The sequence below is a fragment of the Rhinolophus ferrumequinum genome, assembly GCF_004115265.2.
Source record: "Rhinolophus ferrumequinum isolate MPI-CBG mRhiFer1 chromosome 5 unlocalized genomic scaffold, mRhiFer1_v1.p scaffold_110_arrow_ctg1, whole genome shotgun sequence".
Classification (NCBI taxonomy): domain Eukaryota; kingdom Metazoa; phylum Chordata; class Mammalia; order Chiroptera; family Rhinolophidae; genus Rhinolophus; species Rhinolophus ferrumequinum.
The window spans coordinates 455014-476613 of NW_022680355.1; the positions used below are offsets into that span (position 1 = coordinate 455014).

General features: G+C 48.6%; 1 protein-coding gene across 5 annotated transcripts in view; it reads right to left on the reverse strand.

Annotated features, from left to right (window-relative positions):
• Positions 1-940: 940 nt before the first annotated feature.
• FRMD4A (FERM domain containing 4A) overlaps positions 941-21600 on the reverse strand; it is a 564004-nt gene continuing 543344 nt past the window's right edge. For 4 of the 5 annotated variants that reach the window (XM_033100573.1, XM_033100571.1, XM_033100570.1 and 1 more), the window contains 4 exons: positions 20826-20993; positions 18089-18957; positions 15800-15896; positions 941-2054 (listed from right to left, as the gene is read on the reverse strand). In XM_033100573.1, coding sequence (XP_032956464.1) covers positions 1952-2054; positions 15800-15896; positions 18089-18957; positions 20826-20993 — 1237 coding nt within the window. In that variant the 3' untranslated portion in view covers positions 941-1951. Of the gene's footprint in view, positions 2055-13506; positions 13579-15799; positions 15897-18088; positions 18958-20825; positions 20994-21600 lie in introns of all 5 variants that reach the window. The other variant, XM_033100572.1, reaches the window with a different exon arrangement.

The window sequence follows — 21600 nt, forward strand, 5'->3', positions numbered from 1 at the left end:
TTTATCCCACAGGGTTTTCCCCCAAAGTGTTCCGTATTAATCCATTCCGCAAGCTGGTATCCCCAGCCCAGCCGCACACAGAGCTGGGGAGATCAGGCCCCGAGTCGCCCAGACCGGTCCCTGCCTGCTGAGTCCATGGCGCTTTTCCAGCTGCAGCACACGGCCCACCAAGGTTAGTCACTCGTTAATGTCCATTCTTACCCTCCTGGTCTGGTGGTCTATTGTTATTCTTAGGTCACACGTACATAAAGAACAAAGGTTTTTGTTTTTACACTAAAGCTAACTTCAGTTCTGCTTTCCCATAAAACTTCCCCACCCCGGCTCCTGTCCCTGGCTATCAAATGCCTTTCCAATAGGAAGTCATTACAAGTGAGAAAAAAGTACCCTCCCGCCCCCCACTTGCGCCCATAAGCACAGCATACCACGTCTGTGGAGACCGTGTTTGTGCCATTTGGAATGACCCAACTAAGAGTTTGCACTTGTTATTATTATAAAAGTAGTTTGAGGCCTTTGAAGATTGATGGCTTTCCAGTTGTGTATTAAGCATAGCTCAAAACACATGTAAACGTGCAGCTCCCATACCCTTTTTTGCTCTTCTTTCTTCCTTTGGTTCCTGCACACAAATGTGGTGTATCAGGGTAGCTGATGATGTAGGCATAGGGGCCCCCTGGGAGCTGATACTGTCTCAGCCCTGCTCTGCCTAGTAGACGCATGAGTAAAATCTTTCTACCTAAGGGCACAGTTGGGTGTTTTGAGTAAGTGACACATTGGTAACCAAAGTTGGATCTGAGCTCTTTGTCACACAAGTGCTAACAAACATAAAATGAGCCACAACAGTTAAACACTTGAATGGATCGCAGTGTGCTTTTCCCTTGGTTTCCCAGAAAAAATAAAATGAAACACCTTGTGCAAAAAAAAGAAAAAAAAAAGAAAAATAGGACACACTTTTACCGGTTGTTTTAATGAGAGAGAACGACTTTTGGCAATCATCACCTTACATTTCCTACAAGCCCCAAGAGGAAAGCTGCTGTGTGTCTGGGACTTGGGCTGAACCCCCTGTACAGCCCAGGGCTAACAGCACACTCTGCTCCGCCCACGGGTCTGTCCTCCTTCACGTCCAGACTCACGGACGTCCGTCGGCCAGGCCAGCCAAGACGCGCCGACTTGACCGTCACGTCAGGTTAGTTTCTCCGGCTCTCCGCTCAGAGAGAAGGTGGAATGTTAAGGGAGAGGGAGAAAGAGGGAAACAATTTACAAATGGCTGACTTTCACTGGTGTTGTAGCAGTTTAGAATTTAAAAGAGATTTCATTGCAGAATGTCTTCCTCTTGGCCCCTCGGATTTTTTCTTTTTTTTTTTCATTTTTAATTTTTTTAAATCTTTGGCACCATAGAACTGATTGTGATCCTCTGATGCACCTGGTGAGTTAAGCCCCTTTTTCATCCCCCTCTCCCCCACAGCCACTCCCCCAAGGAATATTTCAGGTGTCAATTGAACATCCCCACCCGGCGGCGTGTTCTCCAAGTGCTTGGTTGGCCTCCAGGTGGCAGGCTGGCCACAGCTCAATAGTCTTTCTGGATCACCCTGTACTTACGTCTCCTTTCCGCTTCTCTACCTATGCCACTTGTCCACAGGAATTTGGTGCCAGCCAGCTTCCCTGACGGTTCCTGGCCTGGGGGCTAGCTTGGCAGGGGGACACCACCAAGGTGCCATTGAGGATTGGTGCCTGGCTCCCTCTGGGCAGGCGAGCCAGGGGACACACAGTGGGACCGGAACCTTCCAGAATGTCTCCTCAGTCAGGTTTTGGAGGGTGAGGGGATGCGGAGACTGGAAAAGAAAAGTGCTGAGGGCCGAAGCTGGTGCAGGGTGACAGTGCGTCTGGGTAAGGCAAATGAGAGTCAGTGAGGTGATCTCAGAATGGCGCTGAGGCGGTCAGATTGAGGCCGGCTGGCTCACACAAGGGTCCCGGGCTTGGCCTTTTCCTGCCCGTACCACTGGACGTCAGCTAGTTCTGGATAGAGGGAGGAATCCAGGAAACAGCTATCACTGTAGCTCCTGCCGAGAACCCGAGGAGATGAGATGGTTAGAGGGGAATGGCATTTACCGGGCTGCACTCACAGTCATGCTTACTCATCTAGGGCCTGATACTGCTCTGTAGTCTTCCCATCCACAGGAACTAGGCCTGATGCAGCCTGACTACATAGAAGGCTCTGGTAGACTGGAAAACCTCCCTGTGAAGGGGTCCTGGGCCCCGAGCATCTGTGAAGGAGGAAAATGGAGCTAACACTTCCTTACGTAGTGGCTCTCAAGCTTGGCTGTGTGCTGGAAGCACGTGGGGAATCTCGAAAGTACTTATGTCTGCGCCCCACCCCAGAGATGCTGGTTTAATTGGTCTGGGGTGGGCCTGAGCATCCGAGCTTCCCAAGCCCCCACGTGGTTCTCCCAGGCAGCCAAGGCCGGAACCCCTCGGGCTGGATTCCTCAGGATTCTTTTTCCACAGAACAGCTGTGTTGGGTTTTCCTCTGTGAGACCCTCGGGGTAACCCGATTTCACTGGTAGGTTTTTATTGTTCTAGAAGCTCATGTGAAATGTCAGGTTTGCCTTATAGTGACACTGAGGTGATCTTTTTGAGTTTTGAAAAATGTTGAATCAATGCTGACTGTTTAAATAACACATTTTGTGATGACAAAAAAGGTTCACAGAAAGTACATAGGAAAGGATATAGAAAATAAGACTTTAGAAAGGTCTTTCAGGTAGGCATCACTAGGTAGGTTGGGTAGAAGTAATTTTTCCACATCGAGAAGCGATCACATAGCGACGTGTGTTGAAGCCAACAGCCATCACTAGGGATATCATTTTTAGGAAAAACAGCCCGTCTAGTGATCCTGAACTAGTTCTTTCAGGGCAAGGGAAAGGTCAAAGTTCGTCTCGGCGAACTGGGAATGGATGGGATCTGCCCAGTAGGTGCCCAGGGGCTGGCTCCGTGCGGCCTGAGATGGCATCCGGGGCTGTTCCTCTCCCCCAGCCCTGCGGCCGCAGCCCGATGTGGGCACAGCCAAGCTGGGCGCTCTGTTCAGGAGCAGCTGCAAACGGGCCTGAATGTCTTGTGTGCTCGTTCTTGTGTGTTTTGCTTTTCCTCGGGGTGGAATGTCCTTCGTGCTACTCATGCGTGCTGATTCCTAAAGGGATGAAACCTCGAGGCCTTAGCTTTCCGTGTTTGAAGTAACGTTCCTGTGAGTGACATTGGTCTGTGGCTCTGAGCTCGTGGGTCTGTGTTTTGTTAAGGCTGGATTTTCAAGTTAGACCTCCTCAGGGCATCTGCCAGTTAGGGGGTAGAAAGCTCTACGTGGAGATAGCATAAGGACTTTCCATAAACGGCAGAAGATTTTCTCCCCAGGTCTGACCTCCCCACACCTAGTGCTAGGGTTATCGTTGGGGACGGGTGACAGGAAGAGGCCCTAATGCAGTGTGGTTCCAAGAAAACCAAGTTGACGAGCGTCTTAAACAGCCGCATGACCCAGTTTGTGATTGCAAATGGTCAGTCAGTCCTTTTCTGTTTGAGCTGTGGACTGCTCCAGCAACAACTGGATGAAGGCCTTCTGGATATTGTAACTGTTTCTCATCTGGCTTTCAAAGAAACCCATGAAAGCTGGGAAATCCCAAGGTATCCGTGAGCCTACTGTGGGCTTCATTGAGAGTCCTGTGCGTGGAACCCCTGAAATATACCAGGGTGAACGCTGTGTAGGTGTGGCTTCACCAGCAGAGTAACACAGTCCCTTCATTACTGGCCCTGGCTGTATATTACCGTGTTTAGGTGGTGAATGGCCGACTCCATCACACACCCACTGCAGTCTCCCTCTCGGCCCTGACAAAACTGACTTTTGCCATCATGCCTGACGGACTAAGAAACTTTTTGTGGCAAAAGGTGGTTGGACCCCACAGTGGACATACGCTGTTCTTTGGGGGTGAGGATGGGGTGGGGTGACACCCTGATGGAGTCCCTCTGTAACTACATGTGGAGCCGCATGGTGCTCTCCACCAGGATGTCACCCCCCCACCTTTGCTAAGGGTGGCCAAGGGACCGAGGTGGGCCAATTAGAGTCCTCCAGCCACAGTCACTGGTTCAAAGATGTGCATAGGCCCAGGCAGCCCAGGCGGCTGGCACAGTCCGAGGATGTCAGTTTCCTCCCGGGAATGCAGCTCCCAGGAGCAGGAAGTGGCGGTGGAAAGGACTAGCAGGCCATGCTCCACATTTGCCCCTTGCCAGAGACAGGTACGATAATGCCCAACTCACTGGTTTATAAAAGAACAGGTGGGTCCAAATCGTGTTCCTGGAAGTTGGAATAAATTAAGGTTATTTGCTCACATGGCGAAAACTTTTTATTAATATTTGGGGAAAAGACACTTAAGATTTTTCATTCGCCTAAGTTCCAAATAGCCTTCCTCTACTTTTTTTCCTTCTGATAAGAATTACCTCCCTGAAGTTTGCATTTCAAGGAGATGGCCTAGCTCAGAGTTCCTGCAGAATGCCAGGTAGAACACTTAGGAGTGCAAGTTCCTCCGAGAAGGACTTTTGTTTCCTTAAAGCAGATCTTTCACAGCATCTGCAAGCCTTTTGAGATGACTAGGGGAGGTTTCGGGATTGGCAAAAAGGACCGGTGGGCTTTGAGTGCTGCATTTCTGTTCTTGGAAAGACTAGATTTGTAAGACAAGTGCCGTTTTTAATTCCTAGTGGAATTGGGTTGCAACTTAAATGAATGAAGCCCAAAGTATCTTGAAGAATTACTCAGTTAAATTTTTTTTTTTTTTAACAGTTTCGTGGCAGTGATGGAACCCAAAGGAGGTGTCTCTCGGCTGCACGGACGAGAAACACAGGCGCTGGTACTTAGAAACCCTTTGAGTTCCCTTTCTCGCCATCTCCAAGGGCCAGGGGTAAGTTCCTCTGGGTTCCGAGCTCTGCTCTCTTTGCATTGAACTATCAGTGTAATTGCCTTTCCAGTCAGTCTGGGGTTAATGGGTCAGTCCAGACTGACAGGAGATGCTAACAGAGTCCTGAGCCCTTGGTTAGCCCGCAGTCCAGGGCTTAGCGGGTCAGCCACCTGTAACTGAGTCACCAGCCCATGGATGGTCCACAGTCCCCATTTGCTGGGGTCTCCTGGTTCAGTCTGCAGTTTCACCTTTGGTTACTGGTAGTTTCTGTCAGTATGTACATGACGTAACGGAATAATAGTTCTATTGTTAATGGGACTCTCGGAAGCCAAGACTGCAAAATTGATGGGCACAGAATGAGCAATTAAAAGCTCTTGGAGTGCATGCCACCTAACGCTAAGCCTCCCATGCTAGGATAAGCTGGTCACGCAACAGGCTAGCTTGATACTACATCACCTGCCAAACGCAAGAAAATTTTCGTGCAATGGATTTGCCTCCGAGAGACCTAAGGCTTACCTAAAGAAATGGAATCCTCAAGTTTCTGCCAGAAACATGATTTGGATCCAGCTATTCTCTTATAAACTAGTGAGTTGTGCATTATCGTACCTGTCTCAAGGTTAAAATTTTAAAATGAAAACTAAGATCTGTTTGTATGTTTATGTATGTTATAAATGTATATTTTTCTACTTTGGGATGTTATTGCCAAAATTAATTTGTAAAAGAGCTCTATTTAAATGGCTTAAAGAAAAATAAGCACTTATCAAATTAAGTATTCTTAAACTCTCAGAAATATAGAAACTGAACCCAGTGCTTTTCAAGTTAATGTGACCTAGGATAAATCTTTAGTAAATTAAAGTTAGTTTAAGTTTGTTGCTTTAATTAAAATAGGTATGTCTTCAGCGTTATCAGCATTAAATATAATGTAGACATATAACTTTTATTCTACCTGGATTTACTAGTCAAACAAGTTCATGTTATCTCTGTTATAAAATTTGTCAGCTAGGAAGATAAGATTGGTTGTTCACTGTTTAATATCTTGAGAAATTTTCATGATTAATCTAAACATAATTGTTAAGACGAAGGGAACAAATATGTATTGGTCACGGTCTGTATGTTTCTCACTGGGTAGAAGCTTTTTCCTGTTGACTAGCAATTGCCTTTTGGTAAAGAAATTACTTGAAACCACCATCCCTACATGGGGTGACCCCACTGTTTTGCTTCGTGACCTCTGAACTCATTTTACTGGCCGGCCAGGCAATCCAAGAACTCTGCAGAGTCCTTCCTATGCCTTGGAGGCTGTATTGCCCATACCAGTCTCAATCTTCACGACTAATGTGTCATCATTAAAACCCAATTAGGAAAATTTTGTGAGGCTTCAGAACTTCCCTGGACCGAGGACTGAGGTGGACTGGTCCAGAGAATCTAAGGTCCTTACCTTTTGAAGAACTTAAGCTCACTCCCTACGAAATAGTAACTGGCAGATCCATGCATCTGCCTAATTACCTATACTCTGACCATCAAACTGCCCAATAGGACTTATTAAAATATTGCTAGTTATCTCTTCTCTGTTTCCAGAAACATCGCTCACAAGTCAAAGAAGAATATAAGCTAAACAAGAATGTAAGCTGCCGTCTGACTCCCCTCATGACCTACTTCCTAGAGAGAATACGTATACTAGAAAAGACATGAACTACAGGGCTCCCTCTTCCCTTGCTGGAAAGGACCTTTCCTAGTACTGCTCGCCAGTTCCTGCACAGCTAAACTTGAAGGCGTCCGACCCTGGCTTCTTTCAACCTTGGCTTCATCCGTCCCTACTGAAAGGAGTCACAGGACCGGACTAGACCAGCAAAGCCACTGATGACCTCAGATTCAGGATCTCCCCGCAGCCAGAAACAGACCACCTGGGCTGTAGACAGCTCTCCCAAACACCGGACCAGGCTGTAGAACTTAAAGCTGCATCTCCACCACTTTATGATGAAAAATCACAATCTTCTACTTACCTGTTTCCCTTGCTCCTTGATCTCGTCTGTCCATTATGCCCTCGTCTGTCTTATTATGCCCTCGTCCGTATCTCCCCAGTGATTGCCAAGGGAGTCAACCTTTCAGGCTGCTGGATTTGCCATCTAAAACTCTATCTCTCATGATGTTGGAGATGCCTGGTCCTTCCTGTAACCAGCCTTCTATCCCTAATGCCACCGTAAATAGTACCTTAATTCCCTTTGATGTCAGCTCCAGAGTTAAACTGTTACAGTCAGACTTCCCAGTGCCCTTTTTTTCTTTCTTTCTCTGATTGTAACTGTACCGGTCCAGTTAGACACAAATACCTATGCAAACCGTAGCATGCTTGCATCCCCACGTTCTGGTAATTATCTAAATTGGCTGCCCCTATCATGAAAAAATCTCACCAGCAGCTACCACCTTTGCAGGAAATTTAGAACAACTTTCTATTTCAGGCTAGGAGATTTACTTCCGAGCTTACCTAACTACCCCTGGTTTGAATCATCAGGTACAACAATCCATGCGAATGAATCCATGAACAACTGGTTTGTGCCTAGCAGGATCTGCCTTTGTCTGTGGCGCTTATCAAGCTGCTTGTGGCTACGAATGCCTCAAAGGCTGGCGCACCATCAGGCAGCATCTCTCAGGTTATGTACTACGCTGCTAACTGTCCACCACCAAATGGAGTCAACTGCCCTGAATTTACATCATCGAATTAGACAGGACTTAGCAGGAGGCATTCAGGATTCACTTCCTTTGGCAGATCCCTACTTCTCTGGTTAAGAGCGAGTACAAATGAGGCTGTGATCAGAAACTTCTTTAACACTTGGAAACAACACTGACTCTACTGCTAAGGCCATAGCTGCCAACAAAATCCTGGACTCTCGAGCTCAAATTGTTCTTGGCAGTAGCACAGGCCTTGATTATCCCTTAGCTGAATAAGACGGTATCTGTAGTGAACACCACCATCCCTTAGCTGACCAAGATGGTATCTGTAGTGTTCTAACACTTCTGGGAAAGTTGAGGTTCAGTTACATAAACTCCTAGAACAAGCCCATTGGTTACAAGTCCAATCTGACTCATCTTGGAATTTTGATTTATTCAGCCGGTTACCAACAGGATTGGGCTCGTGGGCTCTTTATCGTTTGATTTTGGGTTGTGATTTTTTAAAGTCCTCAGTTGTTGTCAATCCAGTCTTTGTGAAAATAACAAAACTAATAGACCGCTTGCCCAATGTTTTGATATGATATCTAACACCTGTGCCCTTGACAATGTCTCCCTGCCTTGACCCTCCATTTTCACCCATTATAAGAAGTTGCTCAAATGTAGCCTTTTAGTTGCTCCTAACTCCAAAAGCTTCTCTCACCCTGAAGGAAGCTGTTCAATCATGGCGTGAAGACAAACAAAATGGATGAAGTCCATGCAGAAGAAACCCCTAGCAATATATTGAGTCATCAGCACCCCCAATAGGGACTTGCTCAAAAACTAGAAATGTAGGACCAAATTAAAAGGGACTTGGTCAACAGGCTCATACAGGAAGCATCACCTGATCTTATAGAACGTTACAGCTCTTCTCAAAGCAGCAGCAGACACCAGCCAATCCCCAACTGCCACGTCTGGACTCCTTGTTCCAGCTCCCTCATCCAAATGTGCATTTTGGTCATTGACATTTCTTTTTCAAATAAAACCAATGAAAGCCACCTGCCATTTCCCTCCTCCATGGGACTACACCCGAGGATGGTCCTTCTCAGCCCCAAGGGTCATATACTCCATCTAACAACGTCTTTGGTCAAGAATCAAACAAAAGGCAGAAGGAAAACAACGCCTAAACAACATGGCTGCTCAGTGAGATTTTCTGCAAAAGATCTTGATCAAGAGGGGAAAAATGAAAGGAATTCAATCTAAAATGGAGCTGGAAGATACGAACTGGAGAGTCTCTCACACATGCGCTCTCGGGAGAACAGAACTTAAGAACTGAGACCAGCCTCCTGGAAATGCCTGATTAACAGGAGACCAAGACGTATCTCCTGACAAGTGAACAAACACCCTCCAAGAATCTCTCTCCGTCCTCAAGCTAATGAGCTGACTGCTTGGACTCTGGCTGGGCTCCCCCCACTTTGCATTCCTTACCTGTAAACATAGCTTGCCCCAAACCCTCAATAGACTCACCTGTAGCTTGCTGTAGCATGCATTTCCAGAAGGGTTATTCCCGAATAAAGCCAATTTCTGTTCATTTGAGCTTGCCTCAGTTTACCTCCTTACATAGGTTGGCAGTCATTATAGGGAATGTTCCAGTTAGACAAGAGCATTCGTTTAAGACATACACTTGAAAGCAAGGGCTTCCAAATCAGACCGAATGGGATACGTATTTTAATTGGCATGCAGAAACCTCCAAAAGGTTCCCAAACAGCTTCGTTGAAAGATTCATTGCAAATGGGTAATGAGAAGGTAAAGACATAAGAGGCAGCTAAAACAAGAGTGTACGACTCCCCCTCTCTTCCCCTTCATCGTCCTTTACCCGAGTACTCACAGTCTCATCCTCTCTGAACTGCCTTTCCGCTCTGAAGAAACTGTAAGACCGTAAACAAAAGTCTGCCAAATTAGTGGCCTTACAGACCCCCCGATCTTCCCTGGAAGGAGGACCCCCATATGGGCCCCTCCCAGGGGCTGATGGGATTCCAAGGGATTCTCTTGGACCTGCTACTAGTTATTCCCTTATATAGCCAAGGGAAACTAGAATTCAGTCAGTGGAAAACCCTGCCAAATTCTGGTGGATAACCAGAGCTGCACTCTCTCCTTTAAACCCCACTCACTCTGGAGCCTGCAGACAGGATCCTGGGAAAACGGGCAGAAGCCGGCGAAGGATGAGAATTCTTACCAGAGTCGGCTCTCCCAGATCTCTGTCGGTAGTGTGTGGTCACGAGACACAGGTAATATTTCATGTTGTCCCTTCCTCTCCAAATCCAGACCCCCTGGTAATGGCTCTTTCTCTCCCAGGGACAGCTATCTTTCTTTGGGAGTGACTCTGGATCTTGGGAGGGTAGTATCTTTTGTCAGCAAGAAAGAGAATTTAAGATGATCGGCTGTTTAATGTCTCATGAAATTTTCATGGGTCATCTAAATTGTTAAGAACAGGTAAACTAAATAGATGTACGTAATAAAAGTTTAAGTGGGGGGCAGCCGGTTAGCTCAGTTGGTTAGAGCGAGGTGCTCTTAATAATAAGGTTGCTGGTTCGATCCCCACATGGGCCACTGTGAGCTGTGCCCTCCACAACTAGATTGAAACAACTACTTGACTTGGAGCTGATGCGTCCTGGAAAAACACACTTAAAAATAAATAAAAGTTAAAAAAAATATTTAAGTGAACTTTTCAACAATAATTATACTTATAGGATGTCTACTTAAAAAACAGCTTCCAAAAGCTTTTTGGTAACTTGAAATCTTGACATTATACTGGGATAAGTTAAATGATAGATAGTCATTGAATATCTAGATCATTTCCAAATCAGATAAGACTAAGACACTAATTACTGAACAGAGTTTTATCAACTTTGGCTTCCTTTTACAGAGGAACTAAAGATATTTGGGTCTATCAGTCAACACGTTTCATGTCACACTAAAAAATTTACTATGAAGAAGAATATTCTAGAAATTACAAACTGTAATTATAAGTTTGCTGATCCATAATGCTAGTATCACAAACAGTTCACAGTTGCTTACTTTTTAGTTCTCACTAAGAATTAAGGATTCTAAGGGTTAATAATTCTAATTAATGTATTCTAGAAATTATGAAATTCCTAGAAATCCGGTATGTCCTGGTATTATTAGTCATAAGTCCAGTTATTATCTTAAAATGCTGTATGTCACAGAAATAACTGAGTTTCCCTGTCAATCCCATTACAATGAAGTCTGGTGAGATCTGGAGCAACGGATATACCAAGAACTCTTGACCACTCTCAAATCACGAGGTGTGGACCCTTGGGTATAGACTTCTGGTCCTATCCGAAAGCTGGAGATCCCACAACCACACTGACGAAGAAGAGAAGCAGCCCACACCAGGGCAGACTGCTTCTTCCCGAGAGGTCAGACAGACCAAGAACGTTTCTTTGTGTTCCTCCTTCCCTCTCTGAGCATGCTTGTCCTAATTCTTACACCCTGAAGGGCTTTATGATTCTCTGTCCACCTGTCTGTCTTGCCCTGGCCTGGGAAGGTAATACCATGTTCGCATACCTGAGGCCATTGCAAAGGTGTTAACCCAGCCTCCACGGGACTGCTGGGTGCTGGCGAGGCTGTAGCCCTGCCTGTCCCAAACTTCTCCAGATTCCAGTGCCTCCGTTGCTCTGGGCTAAACTCAGCCTCCAGTTCCCTGTGTCTGGTTAACAACCCCAGATCCGGGGAATTTTGCGTCCTGGCTCAGTACAAAGAAAGGGACATGAGGCGAGGGTGACCAGAATAAAACAAACTGTGCAGTCTACAGACCCTTACGTTTTACTGGCCTGCATGGCCATCTCCTTTTGAGTTGGGACCCACAGACTGTGCTGTGAGCAACACCACCGGCTGTATGTGGGGATGTGTCAGCTACGCTTTGGAGACTCAGCTACATAAGATCACTGAACAAGCCAGTTGGCTTAAGTGACTCCTTTAATAGGGTCTTTCTTTGACTTGATTCTTGTTGGTTTGGCTCTTGGAGACCATGGCTCCAAAGTGCACCCCAGCCATTGGGAATAATCCTGCTTATAGTCATAGTACCTTGGTGCACTGTATTCTCTCAATAGCTTTAAATGCATGTTTGTGGCCACTAACCATCAAGCACATGATCCCCCTAAGAACTGAATGTCAGAGAATGACCCGCTTACAGGATGTGAACCTGATGTCACGAACTGCAGCTACCACACAAATTCAGCAAAAAGTTCAGAGGAGTCCAGAGCGGAAGCTGGGAGTAACACTAATGCCTTGAATTTTGATCACATCTCTCAGGCTGAGCGTCTGATCAAAGGGGAGAAATTGTTAAGAACAAGACAACAGGCCTTGCAGTTTCAGCTCTCTCCCAGAAGTGAAATCTTAAACCAGTCGGCCAGGAATCGCCTGATCAGCACTGGTGAGATCGCCTGCCTGACAGAGCCCTGCTGTCCCCTAAAGGAAAGTGGCCTTGCAATAACCCACCCACCTTTTCACCTAGTTTAGCTTCCTTGATCAGCTCCCTCCTGCCTGTATGAGCTTTCCATGCAATAGAGCTCTTCGGAGCTCCTTCCAGCCTGCGAGGTGGGATACTGCCCGAATCACTGAGCACAGCCAGTAAGATCTTTCAAATTTACTCAGTCGAATTTTGTTTAACACTATCTTCCTATCGAAGACTAAGCCCGTTTTCCTAATCCCCCATCTGCCAACTCGGGATTTGTAGTAAAAACTTCCGTGTCTCCTAATTTGTTCAGGATTTTGTCCTACCCTACTATTCAGCCTGAAGTGCAGCTCTTTCTCCACAACAAAACGAGACTCTTTGCTGTTCCCCAAACACCCTGCTCGTTTCTGCACCTGTGTTCTTGCCCTTGGAATGACCATCTCCTGTCAAACCCCCACTTCCCACCACAAGCCTCTGAAGCCAAGTTCATGCGACATCTCCACAAAGCCAGAAGTCCTCTCCCCTTGGGTTCCTTTTATCACTTTGTTTGACGTTTCAGAGCACTTCATATATAGGTGCTGCAAGTTTCTTACTCCCTGGTATATCTCCCTTGTATGCATGCTAGATTTTTGATTTGAACTTGAACTCTTGGGACTCTGGTCTCTAGCATGGTTCCTAGAATACAGTCAGGAATCAATTTTTTGATTGAATAAACTGTTAACTCTTTATCCACTTCTGAATGGTATCCTTATCCTTTTATTTAATCCCTGCAATGCTACTTAATATCAGTGTCTTACCTCCCAGTTAGCGTCTGGACCCAGAGGCTAGAACCCAGACCAGGCGGTACCGTTTTCATGCCCACCGTCACAGTGCATTTCTTTCACCAGGGATCTTGTTAAAATGCAGACTCCACCTCTGTAGGCCCCAGAGTCAAGCTTTTCTACGTATCTCCCGAATGATGACGCTCATCTATGGGTCTCATTTTGGAAAGCAGGACCCTACAGTATTTGGTAGAGTGACACAACTGTCACTCAGAATGCTGGGATGACATTGTGGGGCATTTTCAGGTGCTTCTGGATCAACTTGGTCTGCCCTTGGTGCTTTGAAACAAACTGCGTGACGCTGTTCTTTTCACGGACATCGACTCCTAACCTAGTCACAGCAGCTACAAGCATCTGCACGTACCGAGAGCCTGGGAAGGTCTAAAACATACTCCGAGGTCTTTTCTGGGAAGTAGCGTAAGAATATCTAACATCTGATGTAGAAACATACATATAAACATCGAGTTCCACATGTATCTAGAAATCAGACATAAAAATAATGGCTTCCACACCACACAGATGTTTCCTTCTGGAAATTATGATATGGGCAACGGCACCACATATGCAGCGCAGCCGACTCACAGACTCCTAAGCTGGGAAGGGGGAAGGGCTACAAGAACAAAACGTTCCCTTACGATACCTCTATTCATCGGGACTTTGGTGAGTTGGAGACTCAGACCCGTCCATAATGGGCGAGTGTTCTGTTGCTTCTCTGAACAAAGGCAAGCAGAAGGAGGAAGAGAAGAGATGTCATGTTAAAACGAGGAACTGACACAGACATGGTTAGTAGCTCATTAATACACTGGAGAGACCAGCTGACTATACACCCAAGCGTCAGTGACAAATAAGGCACGCAGAACTTTCAACCCTATGGCTGAGTCAAAAGACCTCTCTAGTTTGGTTAGGAAGGCAGACTTTGGCACCTTTTACCCATTTCTCATTTTTTTTTCTTTTTTTTTAACCACATCACGGAGAGTAGTTGTTAATGACAACTCAACTTAAACTGATAAAAGAGTTTACTTCAAGGACCAAGATATCTTTTTGTTTCAGATTTGTCTTGGGTGCTCAGTAGCCGTAGGAGGTGAGAGGCAGGCAGGTTTCAAGACCAGCTCAGGTGTATAGGCACAGGAGGGATGCCTGTTCATTTCAGAGCCTGCTGACAAGTCAAGTAAAAATGTTTGGATCAGGGCAGACTGGGCAGGATCCAGAAAATCTGGAGGATCCAGGGAGAGAGCCTGGAATCCGACAGCTCCTTATTCGGGGGAGATGGTTTAGCCACCGGAGGTACCACAGATACAGAAGAGCTGCCACTCTTTTATGAATTAATTTTGGTGAGACTCTTGTGCCCTAGGCCTGGCAGCGGCTCCCTGACTACACCTGTTAGAGCTGGGGCGTGGGTGGTGTGGAAGGGAGTGTTTTCATTATCTGTAATCAGGGCAGAGGAGCCGCTGCTGCCCTAAAGACAGATCAAAAACAAGCGGGAGTGGACACGAGAACACTGATTGTTACACTGCAGTGGGCATCAGAATCCCCTGGGGAGTTTGTTTAAACACAGACTGCCGGGCTCCACCCCCCATTTCTGACTCTATCGGTCACGGATGGGCCCGAGAACCCACTTGGAACAAGATCCCAGGTGACGCTCGTGCTGCTGCTCTGGGGACTTCACGTTAAGAACGACTGGCCAGAGGAAAGAGGCAGAGCTTTGGGCCACCGGGTACAGGGCTGACATTCCAGCTCCACCCACCCATGTGACTTTGGGCAAGTCACTTACCTTCACTCAGCCTCACCTAGAAACCTAAACCGTCTGCTACATCCCGTGCAAGGTTGCAGTGAGGATTATCTGAGCTCATCTGTGTTAGAAGAAGCCCCCAGCCTTTGAATACACAACTCGCCTAATCCTAAGGCCCCAGAAAGCCTGGTTTAAAATCACTACAGATAAATTTGCAGGGGAAAAAAAATGTCTGCTGAGCATGGGAGCCAGAAATAGTCTGTGGAGCCAATTCTGGCCCTGTTGTTTCCCGATAATTCAACTCACAGACGGCTGTCAGATTTTTCCAGACACCCCCACCATTGCTTCAGCAAACTAGAAACAATAAAGCTGGATAAAGGTGCTCCTTACTCCTTTACCCAATAGGCATTGACGGAACATAACATCCATTTAGCGGTGATGTCTTAGGAGCAACAGAAGAGGCAGGAACTGGGGGAAAAGCAGGCTACGTGCGTCTGCCAGAGTCCTCAGCAGATCAGAACAACCCAAATGTCCACGAGATTCTGCTGTCTGCCTGCACTGAAAGCTGTACAAGGAGCTGAATGTCGGTTTGATTATTTTGCTGTGGGCCACTTCTGAAAGGTCTCACGGTCCCTGGTCCCCTTTGCGTACTGATTAAGGACAGGCACTTGGCCAGGACAGATGGGATCTGAGCCTCCAGCCTTCTTCCCTTCAGATGCATCCCGACACCAAGACAGTGGGCACCCCGAGAAGCAGGTAATAAAACACGAGGGTTGAGCCCAGCAGGGGGTCCTTACATGGGTTTCTTTCTCCCCTCCCTCCTCTTCCTCGCCTGGCATTTTGACGTCGGCCTGGTATAACTGGAGCCCGAATCAAATGCTGTCTGGAATTCTGACCAAAGCAGCGCACTGGGACTTCCAGCACCCACCTACCCCACGTTCTGGGACCACCACCAACTTTAAAAGAGAGCAGAGAGAATTCCTCCATCTAAAGGGACAGTGATGGAAAGGACAGGGATAGCAGGAAGTGCAATTCGTGGGGCTTCCGGGAAAGGACGTCTCCCAGGAATGAGGAACACCTGTCCTTCTGCTGAACCCTCTGTCACTAGGCTCTCACACTGATTGCACTCTCCCTAACTGACAAGGAAGGCTGAGGCGCATTCTAGACCTGGAAGAGGAAGATGAAAGGTCAGAAAGGAACTCACCCCGTCTGCCAGGTTAGGATGTGGTGGGGGCTGCTTGGGGGGGTCGCTCCGATTTCACTCGACGGAGTTGAGCTTCTCTGGCTTTGAGGTAAGGCAGCTGTATGCAGGTGGCACAGAGAAGACAGCGGTCAGACACAGGTCAAGTGAAGGAGCTGCATTCCAGAGATGCTGGCTCTGACTCCATGGCAGGGCCACACTGTGGAAACACCCACCCACCCCCAGCACGCAGCTCCCTCCTGGATCAAGCTGACCTGGGATCCTAGGTCCCACCTTGGCCACTGGGACATGGCCACAGGGACGATGACAGCCCCACAGTAGCAAAGAACCTGATGCCCCACCGTCCTTTGAGGGTGTCCTGGGCAGAGCTAATGCAGGACGGCCTGTTTCTCTGGACACCAAGGAATTAGAGCTCAGGACATTTTCAGATGTGACCCCAGTGTCAAAACTGCCTTCACTGTGAACAGAGAACCTCCAGAAAGGTTCTCAGAGCTTCTCTCTACCGCGTTCGGGCTTATAATTGACCCCTTTGGACACTTCAAAAGGTCTGGGCTTGTCAGAGCTCATCCAAATCTGACTACGAGGAGTTTATTGATGTGGGCAGAATTTTTCTAGTTGGGAAAATTTAGTAGGAAGTAAATCCTCCTTAAATGCATCCTTTGCTTTCTTGGGAATGGAATCCTTTTCATCAGGAAACCTCAGGTACAGCCTCTTAGACGTTTTAGTCTAAAATACGTTCCAAAGATTTACCTAATCTCTTTAAGTAAAGCAAATCTGCTAGACAAGTCCTGCGATTTCCAGGGAACATGCACTCGTCTGGCCCTCTGTCATGCGCTGCAGCTGCTAACGCGGTCACAGAGTACGGATAACGTTCCCCCCATTCGATCACTCAAAGTCCTCCCAGAAGTCGATGGCAGACCTCACTGGGCTTGTTTTACAGACAAAGAAGGACTATGGAGAAGGTTCTAGGACCTTGAAGTCCATGGTTCTCTCATGATTGCCTCAATCATTTTCATTACCATCTCAGGAACTTGTCATTTTGCCAGTGTGCCATAATAAAAGAGCCAACGGGGATGCGGGGAAAGAATGCAGGAGCTATGTGGCCCGGCACACCTGGGCAGCCGGCACACCGGGGCAGCCGGCCGGTCCTTCCTCTGTGCCCTGCTCTCTCCAGGCCCCCAGAATCTCCTCTAGTTCCCCAAAGAGGAGCCCCCATTTTCTGTCTTTAGGGTCACCCCTTCCCCCAGATCTTCACCCTTACTTAACCCTCCTTCCAGGTGCAAGTCAGATCCTGACTTGCGGTCCCTTCCACTTGCTGCTCTCATTTTTCCAGTTTTAAAATCATTTTTATTGCCTCAAAACCCTCCCCCCCTTCTTTTCCTACAGTCAATATGAGGCAGAGTCTTGTCACTGCCTGGGTCCCCCTCTCCTTATGGGTGCTCTATGTAAATGAGTGAGAATATGCTGCTGCACAGAGCCCTGCAGCACCTGGTGGCTGCTGAACCAGTGCTGTCACCATGATTCTCTTGGAGAGGAAATGGGAAGGGACCGTAGCTTCTTAAGGGAGAGCATGGTTTTGTTTGCATTTTACTTGATTTGGTACTGCTTGATGCTCTGAGTACAAGAATAAGGTAACCCTTAATTTGGTTATGAGAATTTGAAGATGTAATAGTGGTATTGAAAACACTTTACAAAAATTACTGTGGTCATATCATAGCACCATTGAAACGGGAACACGAGGAGAAGATATTGATGGGGTCACAGGTGACATCAAGGGCAGTGCTCCCGACTCCGGGCCTGAGCTAGCCTGCCCCTCCTGGGGACACACTGGCCAAGTGTCGGGGCTTCCAGACCAGGCTGAGGCCCAAAGCAAGCCTTCCTCTACAAGGTGCCACCCAGGTGTCTACCTTCCTAGTGTCTCACTCTATACAGGAGTCAGGTGAGCCTTTGCTGGGTAAACCCTGAGACACGCTTCACCTAACTTCTCTGATTTCTGTCCTTTCCAGAAGTGGTTGCAGGAATGGTTTGCATGCACCCCTTCTGAGGAAGCTGAAATGGGAGCGTGTTGGCCCAGTACACTCCGGGAGGGTCAGATGTGCTGTCCCACCCCCTCCGAGGTTTCTGTCACTTGGCAAAACCAGTGCCAGAATGGGAAGGGGTGAAAGAGGGGTTCAAAAATCTCAAATTGCACACACTGATAGTTGCATTCCTCCCGCAGGCGCTAGGAAAATCAGGAAGCCCCTGAAATTAGTCAACGCAGCCCTCCCCCGGCCCCCCACTTCCCCCTCTCACCTGACGTGGCCTTGCACATCTGGGGCATCCTGGTAACCCTGCTGTGCGCCACGAAGGTGCTCTGGGAGGAGGTGCTGTACTGGGAGCTGCTGTCCGAGGAGGTGGAGCTGGTGTGCGACAGGCGGCTGTGCTCCTTCTGCGAGGCGGTGGAGCGCTGGTACCACTGGCGCAGCTCGTCCGACACGGTGGCGCGACCTGCGCCCTTGTCGTGGGCGCCCTCGCGGCCCAGCGACGGAGTCCGCAGGATCTGCGAGCGCGATGGCGTCAGGCGGCCCGCGTCGCCCTCCTCGCCGGCGCGCCAGCTCTCCCGGAACAGGCCGCCGGCCGTGTAGGAGTTGGAGGTTTTGAACTGCGCCTTGACACTGTAGTGGCCCTCCTGGTCGCTCTCCAGGCTGCGCACCACCACGGACGTGGCGCCGCCCTCGATGTACAGCGGGTACTCCTTGATGCGGTACTGCGAGCTGGGCTGGCTCTGGCTGTGCAGGTAGACGCCGGGCGCGCCCCCGCTGCCCCCGCGCGCCGCCAGGTTGGGCATGCTGCCCGAGTTCGCCGCGCCCAGGGCGCCCGCCGCCCGCTGTCTCTGCCGCTGCCGCGCGCGCGCCTTGGACGGCGAGTCCTCGGCCAGCGTGGAGTAGTTGGCGTTCATCTGCGCCGGGTAGTAGTGCTCGGAGCTCGAGTGGCTGGTGCAGGACGAGCAGTCGTCCATGGGGTCCGAGCCGTTGCTGCTGCGAGTCCGTGGGGTGTAGAAGTCGGGGCTCCCCGTGTCGTTCTCCGAGCCCAGGAGCTTGCCCTGGGACTCCAGGCTGGAGCTCCGGTGCCGAAAGTGCAGGGCGAGGCTGTGCAGGCGCGTCGGGCTGAGGTCCACCGACCTGCGGGGAGACGGCCGGTGGGTCTGGGGGACCAGGAGAGGGGTACCCGGGGGAGTGGATGGGGGCTCTGCAGCCAGAGTTAGGAAAGAGCAAAATGCCACCGCCCGGAGCCTCCTGCAAATGTGAGGCTAGGAACCGGCCAAAGCCAAAGCGGGGTTGCTCTGAGAATCCAGGGGCTTCCCATTGTTTCCAGGTAAAGAGCGGGGTGGGAGGGGCGGCTGTTCCCTGGAAGCGAACTGGCCTCTGCTGTGGTTTTTCATTCCCAGTGGGAGGTAGGACTGAAGTCAGCGCCCACATAAGGGTTTCCTCTGAAAAGCGTATGCCAATAGCTAGGGCTTTCTTTTCTTTGAAAAGTGGGAAGGGATTCTTTACATACAAAGAGAACCAAGAGAATGCCTATTCTGGTAGAAGCAGATGAAATGCGCATTTTTGTAGGTCGAAAAACAGTCCAGCAGGGACATTTTATATAGTTCAACCAAATACAATTATGAAACCCACATAAACATTTCCATTTCTCATTGAAGACTTAAAATGGAAGGTTGGTGGAACACTTAAAAATGACTGAGGCAAATACTTACCATGCTGCTACTTTGTTTATAATCCATACTGCTTATCTGAGTCCACACGTAAGTAGCCATCAATATTGCAGGGACAGACAATGCAAGGACCACATGTGAAATTCAGGGTGGCCAAGTACAGGAAGAGATGAGCTCCAGCTCTGCCTATTAATCACCCAGGGGAGAATGGGAAGCACCCCCCGAGGTGGACCTCCACGACTGGGTCCCTGATCTCCTCTCTGGTCCCACTTCCCTCCATCACTGTCCTGCCCATACCGACCTCCTGGGAACATGCCAAGTGCCGGCCTACGTCCAGGGCTTTGACCTTGCTGTTCCCTGAGATATCCTCAGAACTTGCTCCTCCTCCATTCAGTTCTCTGCTCAAAGTTCACCTTACTACACAGGCCTTCTCCATCCAACGCACCTATTTAAAAGATGGCCTCCCCCTTCACTCTCTAGCCCCTGGCCACGTTCAGTTTTCTTCTTAGTGCTTATCACCACTTGACATATATTTCTTTATTAGGACTCTCTCCCAACTACAACGTAAGTTTCATAAGAGCAGGGGTATGGTCTGTTTTCTGTTTCACTGCTCTGTCCCCTAGAATATACCTAGTACATATAGGCACTTCATGAATATTTGTTGCGTGACTGCATGTATGAATGAATGAGGGAATCTTGCCTGGAAAGCTCCATCTTATCCCATGTAAAACGGTTCACTATTTATGGAATATCACACCATCTGGCCTTTGAGGTATCATCCCTATGAATTCATTTTACATAAAATGGAAGGAGGCTTTGGTTTTGTCTCTCTAGAAAATGAAGGTGTAATTCACGGGAGCCCACATTTTGCTCGTTCCTTTTGCTCTTTAATGACTTTACACCTTGAGGCATTAAGTCCAGGACAAACGTTGGCCCCCGCAGAGAGTTACATGAGGACTATCCAATAAACATCACCCCATCGGTGCAAGGTTGTTCTGGCCCACGTGGCCCCTGCTAGTCCAGCAGCCCTTCTGGTTCGCCTTTCTGTTAGGAAAGCCCCTGCCATGCCCTCTGTGTGCAGGGGACTCTGGCCGACTCCCGGTGTCCACTGGGTATGGACAATGGGTAGATCAGGTCCTTTGGCTAACCTGGGATCACCACTGCCAGCTCAGCTTTTTATTCCACTTCATTTTAAGGACAATCTACCTCACTGGTCCAGGTCTGACTCTCGTTCACCTATTATCTGGGCCAACGCGGGGGTCAGCAATGCCAAATCTCACAAAGGAAGGTCTGGTCCAGGGAGGGAGTGGCCCAAGGGCCAGGTGGACTCACCTCGTGGAATGAACGTAGTGGGGACTCCGGACGCGCAGGTCTGGGGTGGACGGCATGCTGGACTGTGAGTTCCAGTGAGGAAGGCTGCGGATGGGGCTGTTCTGGAGGGAGCTGCTTCCCCCTCCTGCTTCAGCACAGCTCCCTGTGCTGGGGAAACGCTTGTGGCTGCTGCAAATCAGAGGAGGCCATGCTGGTCACCGCTAGGCAGGAGAGCACCTGCTCCCGGGAAGCTGACTAGCCCTGGGACATCCATCTTCGTGTCGGGAAAGCTTGCCCAGGACTCCCACCCTCACTCCTTGAGATCTCTACTCTGGTTCTTAGCCTTTCCCTCAGAACGGGGTGTCTGGATGGGGCGGGGGTTGGGGGAGCAATATAAAATGAAGACCCTTGTCAGCCTTTGCTGGAATAGACAGCGTGACTGTTCCGGGAAGCCCTCAATCACAGATTCTGTTTTCCAAGAGACAAATATTTACCTGTCTGGGCACCCACTTAGAACTTTGTAGGGTGTAATTAAAGGAAATGAGAAAAGCAGAGAAGCAGACCAAAAATGCCTTCTAAAACCCTCTCTCGACAATCAGCCGAGTAATGAGCTGATAACGCACAGCTGAGATTACAGCTGTTTGGCTCCAGAATTCTGTTGGCTGGTGACCTAGGGTTCTGAACCACTTGAGGTTTCCTACCAGTGGACGCTCACTTGCCATTTTGGAATAGTGTTGCCCAAGACTTCCTAATTAGTTCCTGTGGAATTTAACAACATCAAAGCCATCTGCCAACA